Source organism: Hydra vulgaris, chromosome 03 (assembly GCF_038396675.1).
Source record: "Hydra vulgaris chromosome 03, alternate assembly HydraT2T_AEP".
NCBI classification, from domain to species: Eukaryota; Metazoa; Cnidaria; class Hydrozoa; order Anthoathecata; family Hydridae; genus Hydra; species Hydra vulgaris.
In genome coordinates, this window is record NC_088922.1 from 6,361,237 (window position 1) to 6,382,915 (window position 21,679).

At 26.1% G+C, this 21,679-nt stretch overlaps 1 protein-coding gene across 4 annotated transcripts; it reads right to left on the reverse strand.

Moving 5' to 3' along the window:
• Positions 1–424: 424 nt before the first annotated feature.
• Positions 425–20,815, reverse strand: LOC100211639 (uncharacterized). 4 transcript variants are annotated; one of them, XM_065792166.1, is made up of 8 exons: positions 20,703–20,815; positions 12,600–13,184; positions 7,001–7,155; positions 6,348–6,437; positions 5,927–6,027; positions 5,739–5,823; positions 1,491–1,595; positions 425–1,388 (listed from the first exon to the last, which is right to left on the reverse strand). In XM_065792166.1, exons 2-8 carry the CDS (start codon positions 13,163–13,165, stop codon positions 901–903), a joined length of 1,590 nt encoding a protein of 529 aa, XP_065648238.1. In that variant the 5' UTR covers positions 13,166–13,184; positions 20,703–20,815; the 3' UTR covers positions 425–900. The 4 variants fall into 4 exon arrangements, with proteins under 4 accessions (XP_065648238.1, XP_065648235.1, XP_065648237.1 ...); XM_065792163.1 differs by lacking the exon at positions 20,703–20,815 and adding an exon at positions 17,230–17,470; XM_065792165.1 differs by lacking the exon at positions 20,703–20,815 and adding an exon at positions 16,363–16,605.
• Positions 20,816–21,679: the final 864 nt, after the last annotated feature.

Genomic DNA, 21,679 nt, shown 5'->3' on the forward strand with positions numbered 1-21,679 from the left:
TTGAAATAAGCTTCACTATTGAAAATTTCTCCGAAAAGTTAGCTCATGTTGTATTACATTTTTTAGTAATATTGTTACCAAATAATTCAATTTTTGACAGTTGACAGTTTTCATTAAAAAGGCATCGTCAGGGTCGGTTGAAATTTGGATCATTTTAAATTGAATTTTCTTTAAAACTAATTAATTCTAAGGGTTGTTTTTTTAAAATTATACCCTCGTAATTAATTTTAATAAAAAAATGAAGACTTGGCTTAAAAATTAAATTACTCGACACGCGAGTGAAATAATTTTTTGTTATGTATCCGTCATCATCTCCATTAATTTACTTATAACATAAGAATAAGTAAAAAACTTTCTTCTTAGTAAAAATACTTAAGTAGAAAAATAAAAGCTTTTTAAATCAACTAAAAAAAAAATAGAATAATTTTTAACACGCTAATTGAGTTCTCTTAAAACATTAAAGTCATTGTTTGATATATATATATAATATTAGGTAATAAATTTTCCTTTAATCTATGCGAGAGGCATTCCAGATAAAAAATTTTATTTTTAAATATTTTATCACTACTAAAACGCGAGCGTTTGAGTTTATCGCTACTAAAACGTGAGCGTTTAATCACTCATAACCATAAATTATCAAATATACTGAGGTATTTGACGATAGCTTTTTTTTGATACGGCAAAAAAGTTGCAATTGAAGTTTCCATTATTTGTAGATTACGTAATCTGTTGGGTGAAAAAGTGAAAACTTTTGTAACTGCGTTATTTGAATGATACTTTTTAATCAAGCTTTATTATAAATTTGACGTCTTCAAAAGTCAATGGCAGTCAAACTTATTTATGTTACGCATGTGGAAATATCCGTCGTTTATTTATTAAGTAAATAATATGTATACTTAATCAGTTAGTACACACCACACAACTTAGCTCCCAAGAATCTTTATAAGAATTTATACATGGCAAAACTCCACATTTACTCTCGACGAAATGCAGAAACCCACCTTTTCCCCAATCTTTTGTGTCTTCAATAAAGTCTGGTTTTTGATCTACACATATATATTCTGTACGTTGCAAATATTTTTTTTGAGTCATAAGGAAGCCTTGATATTCTTTATACCATCCAACCGGACATTCAGTTACAGCTGGTATCATTAAAGTATTCGTACGTTCTTTTACATCACACATTGAACAGAGCGCGTTAAAATATTGTCCTGTATATTTTGAATCAAATATGTCTGAATCTCCAAGTTCGAACTCCACTCCATAAATAAAAGCACGTGACTTCGAATTAGATTCATTATCGTGCTTATCGTATTTGGGCAACACCGGCAAGCATAAGTAGTTTGAACCTCCTCCGTCTGAATTATGGTATGAGCTTCCAACATAACCTTAAAATATAGATTAAAGACATAGACAAAAACACAATACAATCTGATTTAAATATTGTTTATTGAAGTAAAATAAGGTTTATAATCAAAACGAATAAATACCACTATAAATTGTTGATCTGTCATCCCGGCACGATGATTTACCCCAATGAGTGTACGTTGTATGGTATTTAGCTAACGTGCAGCTTAAACAAGTTCCGTTAAAGCCTAAATAATATGAATATCTGAAAAAATATGATACCAAAAACTGCTATTCAAATTAGAGCTTTTAAATACTTTGTTAACAAATTTTTAACAACATCACAAACTTTTTTTCTTAAAACTTGTAATATTATATGCAGAAGTTTAATTTAAGAAGAAGCCTTAATTCGAGACTGGTGATAAAGTCACCAGTCTCGAATTAAGGCTTCTTCTTAAAAACAGTCTCGAACAATAAATAGAACGGTTTCTAATTTAGTAATTTTAGAAAAAAAGTTTCGTTAAAAGTTTTAACATAGAACAAAGAATGAAATGTTATTGTTTAGAAAAAAATTTTTGGACTCTAATGCGTTTAATAAAACGCATTAGAGCCCATAATTATATATATATATATATATATATATATATATATATATATATATATATATATATATATATATATATATATATATATATATATATATATATATATATATATATATATATATATATATATATATTGGAGAGAAGGGGCAGCGTTGAACATTTTTTAAACCTTTTATTCATTTCTTAAACTTTGTTTTTTCTAAATAGCCAAAACAATGACTAAGAAATGAAATTGCAGTGTTTGTTCGTTTTTCAAGCTAAAAATAAAGTCAGTATTCTTACGTTTTCAACATAAATAAAAATATTCAAAGATGCACCAGTATGGGGTAGCTTTGAATCTACCTGAGGCAGCTTTGAATTATTACCAGCAAATGAATACAACTGAAGTTTAAGATATGAAGTTGAAGATATAAAGGATTACTATATTTTTTAACTTCATCATGCTCAACTTTTATTGGAAACAATTAGACCACTTTTTTCTAATACAATCTTATGTTTTACAATCTAATGTTATAATTGCATTGAAGAATTAAACAATCAAACAAGACTCATGTAAAACTATTAAAGCTAATAAGATAAAATAAAAATTTATATAATGTTTATAAAAACCTTTATAAATTCGAAAGTTGATATTTTACGAAATATACTGTAATGAAAATCAAATAATTCAAGTTAGTTGATTCAACATAGATTAAAGCATTTTTCATGTTAGCTTAATTTTGAAAGTTTCTTGTTCTCTCGGACTTTTTAAGTTTCGTCATTGCGTTAAGACCATCAACCACTTCAACTTTTAACAATTATGCCATCAGATGTGCTAGAAACTTGATGTATAACAACTTTACGAAGATCCTCAAAGTTAGATATACTAAATATTTCAGTCAGATGACAATTTGCTACTTCAGCACATAGGAAGTCATTGTCACAAAAAGCATTTCTTGAAAAAGATATATTCTAGTTGTGGGAAAACTAGAAATAATGTTTCTGGCAATATAGGTAGCGGTATATGCTCGTGTCAATATGCCAACTAAACCATGTATTGCTATTGTTTTCACTGGATTGGATAAAAGCCAATCATTCTGACACGTTGACAATTTTTGCTTAACAGGATAATTAACTGCCTCGTCTAAAGGTTGCATACGAAGAGTGCAGTGGGGAGGAAATGTTAAAACTATCATTTCATTTTCACAGCAATAATTGATGGCATTTAATGAACGATGGCTTTCACGATTGTCTTTTAAGAATAAAACTGGATCATTTTTTGAACATTTAACAAATTTTTTATGCATTTCAAAACTTTTAAAAACAATTTCCCTGTCATCCAGCCACTTGTTAGACTGTTTGCATATCCTATACAACCAGGAGGTTGTATAGGATATGCAAACAGTCTAACATCCTACTCTTATCATAGTATGATGAAACCTTGCTCTGGGAAATATAAACACAGGTGGAATGAAATTTCAGATGACATTTCCTATACTACACATAAACAAATATGTGAAAAAATTAGAAAAAACTATAATATTCCGATATTTAATGTATATTCCAATATTTAATAATATTATGACATAATAAACTAAATCTAAAAATTAATAATTATTATACTTAATAATATTCAGATTTAATAAACATAGTTGATTATTTTTAGGTATATTTCTATGTTTTGTGTTTTATTTGAAAAATTTAAATGTGAAGGAAATGCTTTTTTAAGTTTTTCCTATAATAAGGCTGAAACACATTTTGTTAGAGCTTTATTTAAAAATCATCGTTTAAATGTTATATAACTGTAACTTCTCAAAATAAGTCGATGTAAATTTTAATTTGGTATAATTTCTAAACAAAAGATTATGTTTAACGAAAATTTAGACACTTGAAGAATCTTTTTTTAAATATTAGAATTCACATTAAAAAAAACATTCTCCACACATTTGGGCGGATGATGCCTACTTTTAAGGTTTTTTGATCCAAAGCTTAATTTTTTTTAATTTAATCAGCGCGATTTATAAGACCCCTAAATTGACAGTGAAATAAGGAATATTTCCTGAAACAATTTATATTTTCCAACTAATGATAGCTACTGAAGATATTAGTAAGGTTACAGCATTTAAAAAGGTGAGAGGGGGGATTATCAAATATTACTAATTATCGTCGAATTTCTTTACTTTCTGATTTTTCAAACATTTTTAAAAAGGATTTTTCATAATAAAATATATGATCATCTTTTTATAAATAAAATAAAAAATCCAAGCCATTATGGATTTAAAAAAAATAATTCTATTGAACACGCAGTTCTTCATCTGACTAGAAATATTGCAGATTCGTTTGAAAAATCACAATTTACTCTTGGAGCTTTTTAAATTATGCCAATATTTTATGGGGTAGTGCTAAAAGTCAATTAGACTCTATTTATTGGCAACAGAAGCATCTAGTAAAATTTATAGATCGTTATACTCATGCTAAGCCTATTTTATTGGAAATGATTATTCTTAACTTATACCAACTAAATGTTTTTAATGTTCATTGCTTTATATTCAAATGTAAGATAAACTTAACCCCAATATATTTTCAAAACGTGTTTGCAACAAAGCCCAAAAACAAATAAGATCTAAGAAATAACTATCTTATTTTTCAACACTATTCAAATACAAATTTTAGAAGAACTCTTACATCATACCGCGGAACATTTCTTTGGAACCGAATAGTTTTTAAAAAGTTTGATTTTTTCGAAAGTTAGAATTTTCCTGGTTTAGAAATAAACTGAAAAAAGTTATTCTCTCAATAGATCATATATTCGAGTTCTTTTGATTTCTATCCTCGTTTATAAGTGTTTCCTAAATGTAATTTAAAATAAGTAGCCCACATCGAGTAGCCCACATCGAAATTACGTTGAAAATATAAACTTAGACTTTTAAATAAAATAGAGTTAGGTTTTTAAATCTAACTGGCCGTATGTCAAATTTTTTTTTTTAAATAAGAGTTCGTAAAATGCATTTGATATGACCAACAAAACAGATGTTAAAGTTTAATTAAGCATTACTTTCCACCTTCAACAAGTCTTACGATATTCAACTGGTTAAAAATATAATGTATAAAATAAAACTTGTTTAAAAAATTTGATTCCATTATGTAATGTTTACTCTTTGTTTAACACTACATCATTTTATATCAAAATATGATTCATTAACTACAAAGCTAAATATTATAGCTAAACCTAAATAACCGTTTTGAAATTTTTAATCGCTTTTAATTGTAAATAAAATTAATATATCATATTTAAAAATATTTGAAAAATATTTTTTAGTTTCTTCCAAAAAAAATTGAACTAAAAGTATGCTTTTTATTTAAAAAAATTCGTAAATTTTCCATAACACATAATAACTGCAGTGGGTATGTTAGTTGACATTTTCTATAGATTTATAAAGTTAAAGCAGAACCATAACCACAATCTTCAATTGAAAAAAAATATTTTTTTTAAGGCATGGCCTTAAAAAAAATATTTTTTTAAAAATTATTGGGGGGCTATGCTCCCCTGCCCCCCCCCCCCCCGGTGGTTACTCTGTAAAGTCAGAAAACGCATTGTTAGTCATGCCCCATCATGCAAACTAAAAAATGCCTGACAATTTTGCTAAAATAATATATATATATATATATATATATATATATATATATATATATATATATATATATATATATATATATATATATATATATATGCGTACGCGTGTATTTTCGGTAGTTTCAAAAACTATTGCTTGTAAATAATTAATGTTATAATTAAAAATTAATTACCTGGTTTTCCTGGGGGTCCAACGTCTCCTGGAGGTCCAGTGTCTCCTTTAACTCCTTGTTCACCTCTTTCTCCACGTTCTGTAATCTTTAGGTAAATATTTTTTCAAATCTTATTTTCTATGTAAAACTTTTATTATATAAAAAACAAATTTTTGTTATAATCAATTTATTCATATTTAACAAAATACCTGAGACTCGCGAGTTCCTGGTAAACCAGGAGGTCCAATTGGTCCTGGCGGACCTTGCTTACCAGGATTTCCTTTATAAACAAATTGACAGTCACATTCACCTGTTCCGAAAAAAAAAGAAATTATTTACATTTATTGTTTAAAATAGCAAGTAACATGGATATTTAATAAGATTGTTGACTGTTATGTTATCAGGTTTATGTAAAGTAAAAGTTACTATTTATTCTAAAATATTTTTTAAATAATTAACATAATTAATATTTAAGTATCATATTTATATTTTATATATGATATTTTAAATATCATACTTTATTTATACATGTTTTAAATATCATATTTATGTTATATTATATAAATATCATAGTAATATTTAAATATTAATATACATTAAGTATCAGTATATATTGGAGCATAAATATACCAGGGTCGCCAGTATCTCCTTTTTCGCCAATTCTACCAGGAGGTCCTCTTGGACCTGAAAATCCTCGTTCACCAGGCTGACCATCCACACCTAATATAAACAAAACTTGATAAATGAATTAAAAAATGATAAATAAAAGAAATTAAAGTAGAAAAAAAAGAATGATTACTTTGTTTGTTTTAGATATGTTCCCGGTGGAAAATGAGCAATTTTTAAACAGTTTTTTCATATTATTGATTAGTTTTGTATTTTATCTTGTAAAAAATAAATTTTTAGTGATGGTACTAACATATTAAAGTTAATATTTTAATTTCTACCGGGTTAATGCTATTTAATTGTCTTTTAAAAGAACTTAAAGATTATATATTTAGTTAGTTACATATTTAGTTAGTTTATATATTTAGTTAGTTTATATATTTAGTTTATATAAGTAAACAAATAAAGTGTTTCATATTGATGAAAAATATTCGAAACTTTACCGCACTGTAAAACACAGAAAAACACCGCACACATTATTTAAATACTGAAAATCGTTGCGTAAAACTTACAGACACTAAAATACATTGCACACATCATGAAACACTAAAATAAAAATATAAAATAACTCAAACTTATTAAGTTATGCATTTAGATGCACAGTGAAAACTTATTACCCGGTGGACCAGGTGGGCCTGGAAGGCCTACTGCTCCTGGTTTCCCCGGCATACCAGTGAAACCGCGACAAGCGCATTCATCTTTTGCATTTGGTCTTGATAAATTGAGTTTTGTTTCATTGAACCATGTTTCTATTTGCTCCAAATAGTTAATTCTAAAAAAAGAAGTTTTATATTTGGGTTTAATGATATGTTAGGGTTGTTAACCTCTTAAAGTTTTGCTAGTTTAAAAAAATTTCGGTTTGTGAATAACTGCTTTGCAGCGACAATGCATTTCTAAGACAAGCTCAAAAATAAAATATCTTATAGTTCTTACAACCTTCGTAAACAAATAAATATCTTATAGCTCTTACAACCTTCGTAAACAAATAAAAATCGAAATTAAAATTTTGAAAATTTAAAATTGATTTAAAGAAAATTTTACATGCATTTTGATTCGTCTGTAAAGTATAAAAAAAACATACAATATAAAAAAGAGTTATATATGGGACAGCGCGTAATCAAAAGTAATGCGAGGCGTGCCTTTACAAGGAAACAAAACCAATATTTTTTAGTTACTTTCAAACCATCTATATTTTAATTAGGACAAACATCTATATTTTAAACAGGAAGCAAAGGGTAAAAAAACATTCCCAAATCAACTTGTACACAGTCAATGCATTTTTAACATAGTTCGATGTTTTAACACTTTAATGACCGACGTTTAGAAAACTACATTAGGTTTGCTTTTTTTTTCAATAACAACAACAAAAACAACAACAATAAAAACAACAACAACAACAACAACAAAACTAAAATAAACATTAAATAATCAATACAAAGAAATTAGAAAAAATAGAATGCTCTTTCACGCGGCGATATTCATTAAAGTTAATACAATGATACACGAATGTTTTACTTTTTAGTTTAATTAAAGACTGCTACGGAAAACGTGAGATCTTAATTTCTTTTTCTGTGGTTACTAAGGTGCTTCACAAAGTCCTACCGGTCCACAGTAGAACAAAATCAAGTTTTAGTGCCGAAATTATTTTCTTAGTTTTTTTTTATTAGAATAGCTATATTTATATATAAAATGCATAAATAAAGTAATAAACATGTAATTATATAATATTAAATAAAATATCAAAAAAAAAAAAATTTTGGTGAAAAATACGAAATATTTTTAATGGACAAGACAACTTTTATCAGTGTAAACATCAAAAATATTTTCAATGCATGTATTTGTCATAAAATACCTTTTTTAGATTTATATTTACAGAACTTATATATTATAACAGTAATGAAAGATTTTGCAGGTATTCTTTGTGTACAAAACATCTTTTTTACACGTTCAGTATTTCTCAACAAAATATTTATGATGCATGGCTATTTACAAACATTTAGCATGAGATTTACATAATCAAATGTTTGGAGGATATTGGAGGATTGTTTATCTGATACCTAAATAGCAAAGGTTAGTAGCAAAAAGTATATCGAAAACTGTCTGTTTTCGATGCATCAAAACTAATGATTACACTTACGTTAAATTGTTTTTAAAAGTCCGAGAGAAAAAAACAATGGTAATCAAAATAATATATTTTAAAATGAAAGTCAATAAAGTTAATTTAAAACAATAGTAGCGTAAGAAAGTTGATAAATAAAAAATACAAAATAGCGTTTTGGAACACATGTCAAATTAACGTGTAAATAACCGCATAAAATAACGCTTAAATTAATATTAATGTATTTTTAACTAGATATTTCCTCTAATGAACATGTCTTCACCATTATGACAAATTTTTACCGTGCAATTGCGACATTGATTTTTTGGTATTTTGGCACACTCTATCCCACTGTGCTTTCTTATCACAGAATACCGAGAAATATCATTTAACCTGGAAGTTCACGTTTCCTTCCTCAACTGTGTTAATTATCTGGCCAGAGCCAGCATCAACATTACATGTTGGCTAGAGCCAGTATGTAACGTCTCTTTGCAGCTAAAACTATAAAAACGCAAACTAGAAACAAGATTTTAGTTTCAATTTTTAGGTAAATTCCTTCTTTTAAAAAAATATAACATATTTTTTCTTCATCTATTCTATACTTTGTGGATGCATTAGGTTCATTTTCCTCTTGTAAACTAGCACTGATGTTTTTTGTATCTAGAGTATTTATTTTCCCTTAACCAGAGGCATTTTGGGGGAGGGGGGGGGAGGGTTTAAATGTATTTTTACTCCAATTTGCAAATCACGTTGTGTCTGTCTCAAACTAAATTTTTTTAAATTTAGAGGCTTAATAATAGTGGCTGGATATCTCAGTTGGTTAGAGCTTAAAACATTAAAATCAGGACTGTTCTACAATCAAATTCGGCTACTGCAAATTCATAGCTTGAGTAGTACGCAAAAATGTTGCTCAATAACGGACACTACTTTGGATTAGTCTTAATAACTATTTGAGGCTATTACTATATTAAACCAACACTATCATTGGATATAAAAACATAGTATAGAAAAATATAGCATAAAATTCAAATACTATAAAAAAATAAAAATAAATTTGAAAAAATTATAAAAAGTCGGCACAAAATAATTCAAAATTCAGGCAAAGTAGTCTCAATAAACTACATAGATTGTCTAATAATTGGAGATAGATCTGTTACAATAATGAAATAGATCTATATTCTATTATCTATAATAATGTTGTGTCAATAAAGACAAATGTCCATCTTTAGAGAGGAATAGTTCTTTTATTCAGAACTATTCCTCTCCACTCATCTAACTGGAACTTTTGGAAGCTGCAAGAAAAACCCATATATTAAACAGAGAGATAAGGCTTTTATTAGAGCTGTAAAGGCTACTTGGTTAAATAATCTTTATTTTTAGTTAAAAAGTTGTAAAGAATGAATTAAGAGGATAAAAATTGCTATTGTGTTCTTAGTTGTATAGATCAGTGACCTAAAAGTAAATTTTTTGCTATAGAGCAGTGTGCTAGAAGTTAATATTTGTTGTATAGAGCAGTGTAGTTCAAATTAATATTCGCTGTCTAGAGTGGTCTATTAAAAGTAAATGTTTAAAGCAAACGGGATACTAATAGCAAAATACTTATTAATTCTTTTACGAAGAAACTCAAAAAATTCCATTAAAATTAAGAAAATTCATTTTGCTCAGAATGCTGTCAAACACTGTGTCAAATGTTGTGGGCACTGGTATTTGTCACCTTGGCAACAAAAAACAACTGTTCAAAATCCTAATACCTTATTTACTTCAAAGAATCCAAATGTCGTTGATTTGTTTCTTGTATGCAAAAAGAAAAATCTGTGAGTTGTTGTTTGAGTTTGTTCAGTTTTTAATTAAAAAAAAAAAGAAAATGAAGTGCGACGAACTATTTTTTAAACCAACCAAAAGAAGAGTTAAACAGAAATTTAAGTCAAAAAAAATAATAATAATAATAGTAGTAATAAGTGAAAAAATAATTTTTCTGCATTAAAACGGATTTGCGTCAATTTAATTTTGAAATGGAATCGCGGGTTTAAGTGAAAAAATACTTGTATGTAAATACATTATATCACAACAATATTTGCATTTTGACGTCAACGTCTAAAAAATAAGTAAAAGAAATAATAAGTAATACATTAGAAAAAAACAAATTTTACAAACATTAAAAAAAAAATCTTCGACAAAGTTCTTAATGTTATTATACATTCACTAATCATAAATATTATTATTCGAAAATAATATATTTAGATAAATCAGTAATAATATATTCAGTAATAATATATTTAGACAATCGAATTACTATTGCCGTAGTTACCGAATAATTTATTATTACCATAGAGATTATTGATCTGAAATCATATCACTTATACCGTACCGTTTTTGGAAAAGATTTGAACTGTAAAACTTTTCTTTTTAACTTTGATATTTTTTGTATTAATAAAAATTTACTATCATACTAAACCAATCAACAAAATTAGTCACAGATATGAATTTTTCGTTTGACATTTATGCAGCTAGAGTAAAATTTTCAGTTTCACCATAATGCAACTAGAGCAAAATTTTTCATCAAGATAAATTTATAGAAAGCTCGTTTATCAATTAATCCATTCGTTTTTGTATTTCAAATAAAAATAAATTATTGCTTTAGGACCTACTTCTATATCGCAAAAGTTAAAGTTTTATGTAGATTATAAAAGTAAGAAAACAATATTAAACCTTTTTACGGCTTTCTGGTTAAAAGAATCTTTGTTAAATATAAGTTTTTGATTTAAAATAGGCAGTTCGAAAATTTTAAACTATAAAAATCTATCGAAAATTTTAAATATAAAATTTTAAATATAAAATTCGAAAATTTTAAATATAAAATTCGGTTTTGGAAAAAACGACGTAACATCAATGTCAATCTTACAAAAAATAAAATGAAAAAACTTGAATTTAAATTCCATTAACTAATAGAGTCAATTCGTATAGCTGGGTGGTTATGGTTTTGCAGTTTTAATTTTATTTTAGGTGTTCTAAGAAGTCCTTACGGTCTTATCACAGAGCACCGCAGATGAGCATTTAATAGGAAGTTCCCAACCGATTCTCCCAAACAGTAATTGGCTGCTTTAAAAGTACCATTACACAATGAAACCTACATTATTACATAAGTATTAGTGTAATAACATAAAATGTAGCAAACATTGCATTTTTAAAAGTTTGTGTGTTTTTTTTATCTTTCTGACTTTTTCATTCTAACTTTTAGACTCTTTGTACTTTATATTTTTACACAACTTCTGTTTTTCATAAACACTCTCTCTAGGCTTACTAATCACACTTGTGAGCTCTTAATGCATGAACTAATGTGTGCTTACAGGCTCGGTACGAGGTGATTTTCGCTTGGCACGCAACTAGAAGATTTTTAAAGTTAGATTTCCATCTCCATGACTATGTGGTTATGAGGTTCTTCCAGGATTTTATACTATATCAAGTTAATTTTTTTTGTTTGGCTCCTACAAAATACTGGATTCTCAAAGAATCTTAATGGTCTTTAATCATTGATGTTTCGCTAATATCTTTTATTTTTTGACGAGTCACAATATTAAAGGGGAATTAGTTTTTATAACTTTTGTAATTACTAACGTGTAATATGTTTAATAGCAAATTCGAAACAAAAACCCGTCAGTGAACTTTTTAAAGCCGCCCGTAAAAAAACTTTATAGAGAAAATAAACCAAAAAGAATAAAAACAAATTCTACATAGTTATAGAAACCAAGAAAAAATAAAAGCATAATGTCAAACTATGAAAATTATTGAATAAGATTCTTGGCAACTTTATTTTTTTTTTTATTTTTTTTTTTAGTTGGGCTTTTATTTTTTTATTATAAAAACTAGTTTATAAAAAAAATTATTGAAAAATTTATTTTAGACTTTTTAGCTTAAATGCGCTAAAAAGTGATTCAAACCGAGGTATCAGGAAAAAATTAAACAAGTCAGACAAAATAAAAAAGATAAAATAGAAAACATTTAAACAGCAAAAAAAGTATTGCATTACTCTCGCCATAGTTACGCAGGGAATAACAGTATGAATAATAAATAATTGTTTCATCAAAAAGTTCTAAAATACAAACTAATAAAAATCTAACCTTTGCACGTACTCCTCCATTTTTTTTCCAATATCCCTTGAAAGTATCATGAGACGCTTTTCCGCTTCAATCTCGTAACTTTGATGGAGACTGTTGGCAGGATATTTTTTGGATATTTCCTCCTGTTCACGGTCAAATGTGTTAAGATTTTTTATTGTTTCATGAAAATGTTTGTTTTTCAAATTGACACATAAACTATTTTCCAGGACTATGATTTGAGCTTTAGTTGCTAATAATTTTGAGTATATATCATATAACACAATTGGCATCACAAGTATGTAGCACAAAAGAATTATTACCCACATTATTTTAAATAACCTTTTTAATTTAGTCGGCGGTTTGCAACATCGACTTTTGTCGACTTCTAACTCTTCACATTGTGTTTCTGTTGTCGCAACAGCATACAAATTTGATTTTTTATAACTGATACACATATCTTTCGGTTTTATATTGTTTTGTTGAATAACTTGATTTTTTGGTGGCATCCTAAAACTGTTTGTATGAATATCGGCTTCAGTCATTTTTTCAAGAAGTGTTCGGTTTGACATTAGTTCCTCTAACTCCATATAAAAAACTGTAATTTTTCTAAAATGGAAAACATTAGGACTTTAACAGAGAAATCAAAACTCTGTCAATGATAAAAATTTTGTCAAGAAAGATTTTGTCAAAAAAGTCAAGATAGCGTAAACTGCGTGAAGGCAGTTAGATAAAATAAAGTCATATAAATAATCCGGCAATATACGTTAGATTTGAACTCAGCAGTAAACCGCTTATTTGTGATGAATTCTCAGTGATTTCTACTACCAAACAATTATACCGAAAATTTAAAATTACTTTACGTTTATAAAAACGTCGGCTCGTTCACAAAGCACTTTACAAAACTTTATCCATCCGAAATACCAACTTGTAATGAGTATTTACAATAGTTTTGAGTTTGCTTATAATTAGATTTTAATAATAACTCAGGATTCTATTCCAGGCCTTTTTTAATATCTCAGGATTCCATTCGATCTTTGTTTTTCAATAGTTAAAAAACAAAGTTCTTTTAAAGCGAGAGTTTTAAAAATAAATTATTATTGATGACAAACGTGAACGATTCGTTCTTACCAATTAACATATTCTTTTAAACCATTATTGATTTTTATAACAATTCTTAGTGTTATAAACAAGATGTATTGCAAAAATGGAAAACATATAAACGTCTTGCAAAGACAAACACAAAAACCCTGCATGCTCATTCAGACCTTTTGTATTTTTTTGCAGTTTTTAAGCATAAATATCAAAATAAGTTTGTACTAATTCAATTGAAATTTATAATCCTTTTTCAAATAAAAATAATTTTTTTTTTATGTAAAAATATAATGATCGATAAATTACTGTCAGAATATCAGTCACACTACCATTTATGCGTCTATTGATTACTACAACGAGTGTATAAATGGTGTATACACCCGTTGCAATGGTGTATACACCCGTTGCAATAATACTTTTTTTTAATAATAGCAGCTTTATGTGCAAGACATAAAGCTTTCCAGAAGATTTTGATTCAGTGAAAGTAACAAAGCTTGAATTCAAGTGATACACACAGAACGCGGGTTTATCATTTCTTGACAACATTTTTGTGTTATCAAGACATAAAAAATATCCTGCATAAGACTTTGACTTTTTCTAGGTCAGTTTTTCTTAATACTGAATACACAACAAATATATTGGTTAATTAAATACACAACAAATATATTGCTTAATTAAATACACAACAAGTTGGTTAATTATAAACTAATGAATAAGATTGAAATTACGTCAAAAGTTTAAAAAATAACTTACCTTCTATTATGGTCGTAAGAGACAATTACTATAAAAATGTACAACTTACCTTCTGCTATGGTTGTAAGAGACCAATTTAATTAAAATTGATTTACTTTAACAAATCGTCTTTGTCAGGTGTTATGTGTTTTTTTTTTAAATTTTAGTTTTACTTTTTAATTTCCCCTTAGCAAACCACATATTAATTTATAAACATTTTAATGTAAAAATATAATTCACGAAAACACATTTTTATTAATTAAAAATATTTTGAACTTTTGCAAGTTCTGTCACAACTTTCTTCGCACTTCGTTTAACACGTTGATGTTAAATTAATTGACAAATGTCGTTGTCTCAGATGTTTATAATTCTAAATAATAATCATAATTCGTAAGTTTAATTCAAAGTTAAAATACGCAAAACTACTTATTACGGCCGTCCAACAAAACATCGGTATTTCCCTTTTCTTATTGAAAAGCTAAAGTTTTTGTTATAAAACTTCATTGTATTTCGGAAAACATGTTCCTTGCAGGCAATAAATTAAAAAGCAAAAATAAAATATTAAAAATAAGTTATGGCTAATTATTCACGATTGGTCATATTTTATTTATGTTTTTTGTTGAGTTTTAAATAAAGACATTGCAAAAATAATTTTGCTGTCTTTATAGTCTAAGGTTTTATGTTGCGATGCCAAAGTTTTGCCTTGAGATAAATGAGTAAAATAATTTATAAGTAATATAAAACACACAAATATTTTTATTTATTTATAATTCATTTGAAATGTATTAATAATTAACATTTAACTTTCCTATATTATAAATATAGGAAAGTTAAATGTAAATAAAAAAAACTATTTTTAAAAATGAAATGAAATTTTTTCGAAATTATACGTTCCAGTCGGTTTTTAAAATGTTACGCAATAGAGATTGTACTAACGTAAACAAAAAAATGTTTTTCAAATCTTTAGCAATAAAACTTGCATTATTAAACACAAAAGTTATTTTTCAAATATTCCGCAATAAAACTTTAATTAATGGACACAAAAATTGTTTTTCAAATGCTTAGCAATAAAATTTTTACCAATCGTCATGAAAATGGTTTTTCAAATGCTTAACAATCAAATAAGTATAAATATATTTATACTTAATATATATTTTTTAATATATATTTTATATATATACATTTTTTTTTAAATATATATTTTTAATATATATTTTTTAAAACGTTAGATCAAATCTTTAATGAAGTAAAAGTACGATTACGGCGATTGTTTTAAAAAACGATATAAGTTGAAGTCTTGCATCAAAAAATATTCCTTTGAAAGTTATGAATGTTTAAAGTTTACAACTTTCTATTGTGTGCATGTTGTGTATATTTTTGGAACTTATGCTTTTTAATGAACCTTGTGTCTCCATTTACAGACCTTTATTTAATCTTGCGTTAATCATTCATTGCTTTTATAAATCTTTAAAACCCGTTACGTCATTAGTTTTGTACTTATTACTAATTATTTTTATTGATAACGTTGTATCTAATAACTTATTAGATACAACGTTATCAAATAAGTTATTAGATAACGTTGTTTCTAATAACTTATTAGATAACGTTGTATTCAATAAGTTATCAGATACAACGTTATTAATAAAGAAAAACAAATTAGGATTAAAAAGAATCCTTCTAATTACTACTAATAAGTTTTACGTTTATGATATTTTTCAAACAGTTGATTTAGGTATATAGTATTTTGTAGATCTTAACGAAACTTTGAATTAGATTGTTCATTCGCTGATCAATTCGCTGATCTTTCACTTAACTATGGGATTAAACAATCAACCCTTGCGACAAACAGACAACAAAAGTTTTGTTTACTTTTTATAGCATTTTGAAAGTAAACCAACCTTTTAACGTCTATTTTGTCACTAAGTTTAACGCAAAAAAAAAATACAATAAAAAAACTTACTGCTAGTTACCGGTTTGATTCAAATTTAATGTTCGTTTCTATTTTTTTTTCAAGTTAAATACATTTAATGTTTATCCATTTATTTTGTATAAATAATGTTTTTAAGCTTTTAATTAATTTATCGACAAAATTATTTTAATATCTCATCAAACATCTGTTAAAAAAAAAAAATTAACAAAAAAACTTAAGAAATTTACATATTTTATGTCGGCAATAATAAAACTGTCAAAACTTTGAGTTTGTGGCTGTTTTTTAGAAACTTTGCGAAATTCATTTTCTATTCGGTCATTTGTGGTTTTTAACACAAGTGTAAACGTCCTCACTTCCTTGTATTTAATTATAGTTTTACATTACGTATTTATTTCTTACAAGATTAAAATAGATTTTATATAGAATTAATTTTTTTTTACATTTACTTTAAATTACTTAACATAAGTTTTATGTTACATATATTTTGATATACGTTTTGAGTCTTCTAAAAATGATAATCTATATGTGACATATTGTTTATCACTTTTAAAGGACTCAAAACGTATATCAAAATATGTTACGTAAAACTTATTACTTATACATATTATGTCAGTAAAATTTTGCGCCGTCTGTCCCATGTGTCACTTTTTTTTATTGCTAATACATGCGCATCTATTTGCAAAATTTCACATGCGAAGATTTACTGGAATTACTGGAAGCAATTAACCAGTAATATCTATAAATTTATAATAATTGAAACAAGACTCATCTTCTGTTTATTGATTGTTTTTTTGAGTTGTTTAAGGTCAATGAGTTGATCATACAATATAGTCAAAATTTGAATTATGTTGACGCTATTACAGCACTATAATTTATAAATCTGTTAACATCACATACACCATTAAATCTGTTAACATCACATACACCATCAAATCTGTTAACACCACATACACCATCAAATGGCGATTTAACCCATCATGTAGCGAGTTTTTTCAGGTATCATTGACGTTTATTTAGCAGTGTTATTTGCATAAATTGTGTCCAGAAGTGAGATTATTATCATCAGCAATAAAAATGATTGTCAAAAATCTTTTAAATCCGTTAAAAATTTTGTTTTTTGAAAATAAAAAAATGAGCTAGTTGAAAAGTTATTTGAATGATTCAGATAATAAAATGGTTGATTAAATTATTCAGATGCTTTTTTCCTTGCGAAAAAGTTAAAAAAAGAACAAATGACAAAATAATAAAGACGATAAATAACAAAGAATATTAATGGAAAAATAGTAAAAATAATTAAGGTGAATAAAACGTAAACAAGTTAAGAACAATATAAGAATAATTAACATTAATTAGAAAGTACATATGATGTAATCTCATTTGCGTGATGTAATTACATTTACGCGATGTAGTCACATTTACGTGATGTAATCACACGCACGTGATGTAATCAAATTCACGTGACGTACATCTTTAAATCAAATTAAAATATGAATAAAACTTATTTAAAAATCAAAATTGAAATAAAAATTGATTTTATGCTGTACCAACTTACTTGTAAATTTTTTTTTTAAAACGTGGTTTACTCTATTGTACTCCTTCTCCCATTATCGAGTCAAATTTTATTTTATTTATATTTATATAGAATTATATTTATAAAAATGTTTATGAATATTTTGTTTTCTAATTTTTTTGCTTCCAAATAATCTTATATATTATGCTTAATTGATTTAAAAAAAAAAATTGCAGTATTGATTTATTGGGCCCCTTTTGTCTATGCATTTTTTGTTAACCACACCCATTTGCGAAAAGTTCTATTATTAGATCAATAAGTTTACTTACTTGCAAATAATTCAGTTTATCTTTTTTTTTACTTTTTGCCGTATCATAATATTCACCAATAAAAAGATTGTGCAAATGTTCGGAAATGGTATAATAAAATATATAAAAAGATCGTGTAAACGTGTTGTGTAAATGGTCGGAGCAAGAAGCAGATATATAAAGTCTTATCACTGAGCCCCGTTTACATAGTCGCACTTAGTAATTAAGGTAAATATTTTTTCATTACGTAGAGATTATAATGACTAAAATATATAAGACATTAGATATACTCGTGATTAGATAATTAGGTGGTAAAGTTTGTTTTCCTATTACAAAGGTGACGCTTTATTAAATTTTATGCTTTCATTTCAAAATATTTAATTCTATATTTCCATTAATAAAATTTATAGTTTTTCATTTCATTTTCAATAGTTATTTGGAAAAAAATTTTCTTTTTAGTTTTCTTTAATAAGTATTTAGAAAGAATCTTGTTTTTCCTTTTTTTTTCTGCAATAATTACTTTGTTTTGTGCAAAATTCAAATAAATAAAAAATTGTAAATTGTTAATGCATCATTTACATCATTAGACTGCGTACAAATGAACTATAAACTATATAACATTAAAGCTGCAAGCTCTGGTAAAGCTGTGTAAATAAATGCTCAAAACTTTGATCTCGTTGTTTATGTTATTGATGGATTGTTGATTTTGAAGGTTTAGTACGATTCATAAATGTTTTACTTACATCACCAAAGTGTGCTTTCATATATCTCAGTGGGTGCAAAAGAGTGTATTGATATACTTTCTCAGTAGGTGCAAAATAAAGTGTTGAATTCAACAAAATTAGTCTCAATAGCGCCTTAACACAAAATAGAAAAGTTTTAGGATTTTAAATGCGACTAAAAAAACAATAAAAGGTCAGAAAAATAGGTTTAATAATAAAAGTGTCTACTCAACATTTTATATTCAGCATCCACTTGGGTATAAATAAACAAAGGTTTTATCCATTATCTTAATTTAATACCATAGGTTTATTCAACTAAAACAGTAATCCTATTGCTTTTGTTGTCTCTATTATTGTATCGTATTATCTCTATTATTATCTCCTATTATGAACTTACTAAAAAACGTAAAATGAAAAACTTTTGAAATATTTTTTTTTTAAATGATTGGATTTATAAAAATATATCGGATACTCTTTTACCTATTACTAAGAAAAACTCTAACGATGTTTTATCAGGGTAGGGCTTTTGAGTTTTCGTGATTCGGACAAAAAAGTGTTTTTACACTTTTATTATCCCGGTAAACACACAACATTTAAAAGAAGTCTCCAAAACGCATAAATCATGTCTAGACGTCTATAAGACGTTGTTTAAACGCTTTAAGCTGAAATGTGTGTATGTTTTTTTTTAAATGAAACTCTTTTATAAAATGTTCAAATACTGTTCAACTATAATTTTTTTTAGAAAAAATGTAGTTGAAAAGTAGTAAATAAATTTTAGGCTCGTGCATTAAAATTTAAAAAACTATTTTTTTGCAAGTAAAATTGATCATGAATCCTAAAGCCGAACCGAACCTATGACTAAATAAACTTTGAAATCATATTTCTAGCCATAAAAAGATTAAAATGCAGTTGTTTAAAAGGTACACAACTGATAAAAAAAACAATTTTACACCCAATTTTATATTTTTTTAGCTTTACAAAGTAAATATATTTAAGTATATATATATTATAAGAAATAAATAAATAAAAAATAAGTGTAATAAATAAGTTTTTCAATAGCTTGGTTCGGTTATTTTTTTTGTGTATACGAAACATATTTCTTTAACAGAGATCATTTCACAGAACTTCAAAACAGAGTTCTACAAGTCAGAGCATTTTAACATTATTCAAAAGAAAGAGTATATTTTATTCCTATCATTTGATTGATAATATTTTGATTATATATATATATATATATATATATATATATATATATATATATATATATATATATATATATATATATATATATATATATATATATATATATAAAGATGTCGAGTTACCTTGACAACTTACATCGCTATTCAATTACTATCTACTCGTATAAAAATAAAAAGTATTTTTGAAGTAACAGGACTTCTTGTTGACTTTATTCGTTTTTATGTATGCTAAGAGAGTCATGCAGTTTTCAAACTTTATATTGATCTTCGTGTTTAAAAGTAAACTTTTTAAGAAAAAGTTTTATTTAAGTAAACACACTTCGGCTTTAAAACGTTTAAACAACAACGTTTAGACGTCTAGAGGAAATTTACCCGTTTTTAAACGTCTTTTAAACGTCGTTCGTTTACTGGGATGATAAAAGTGTACTAAGTGTAAAAATATTTTCTAGTTTGAATCACGAAATCTCAAAAACTCTAGATTCAACCAGAATGTAACAATGTTAGAGTTTTAATATTAGGATAAATAAATAAAGATGTCATTTTTTTTTAGATGTCATTAAAAAAAAAGTCATCATTTAAAGGATCTATATTTACATTCATACAAAATAATACCAATAGAAAAGCTTACATTTTTATCACTGAAACCTCTTTATACGCAGAAAAATGCTTCTAGACTTATATTAGTAAGTATTAAGTAAAATGAAATAGAAATATGTTTCTAATAAAAACCACCAAAAAAAATTAAAAAAGAAAAAAAAAACACTATAAAGAAAATGAAGCTTTTGAATAGATGTTTAATATATCATCCACAATGCTGCAAAAGAAAGTAGCTTTTGGCATTTTTGTATTGTATATTATTATATTTTATATTAGAGGCATGACATCAATAAAAACCGCAACTATTGTTGCGGTTTTTATTGATGTCATGCCTCTAATATAAAATATATATTATAACTATTGATTGATTGACATTATAAATATTTTATTTCCTTAAAAACGAATAAAAAGCAAAACCCACGTGTCAAATTGGTAACTTGTTTAAAAGAAATCGGTTAATCAAAAAATTAAAAAACCACATTTTATTTTACAAAGCATGTTCTTAATCCGTAAAGCATCAAAAAAGGATTTATCAAATAAGAAGTTTTCATTTTTGTATGCACAAACTAATAAATCTAGCCAAACTATTTAAATACTTATAAATCATTATTTTTGAGTATGGGTCAGCAAGAACAATGCAATGGAGTTTATCCTGAACTCCATTGTATAATTCTTTATGACATATTGAAAGCAATACTATAACAAGTCAGCAAAAAATTCTTTAGTTTGTAACATCATTTTATGTATTGAAGTATTAAATAATTAAAAAATCAATTTAGATAACTTTAACTCAATTTTAGTTTTTCCTTATTCATTCCCAATAAATTCAATAATCAGTATATTTATTATGCATTTATGTTTGGGGCAATACTAACTGAAATTAATTCCTTATTATTTTTATTTACTATTTATGTGTATGAAAAAATCTTATTTTTCATAAATTTTATATCGCTAAATTATATCAATACAAAGAAACTCAAAATCACAAAATTAGTTAAAACTGGATCA

Excerpts from the sequence above, each read along its gene's own strand:
- LOC100211639 (XM_065792163.1), bottom strand. The coding sequence starts at position 17,288 with ATGGTGTATGTGGTGTTAACAGATTTGATGGTGTATGTGATGTTAACA. Across the intron at positions 13,185-17,229 it reads ATGTTAACAGATTTAATGGT|AAAAATTACAGTTTTTTATA; the intron begins GTATGTGATGTT and ends TTTCCATTTTAG. Across the intron at positions 6,438-7,000 it reads AGGCCCACCTGGTCCACCGG|GTGTGGATGGTCAGCCTGGT; the intron begins GTAATAAGTTTT and ends TGTTTATATTAG.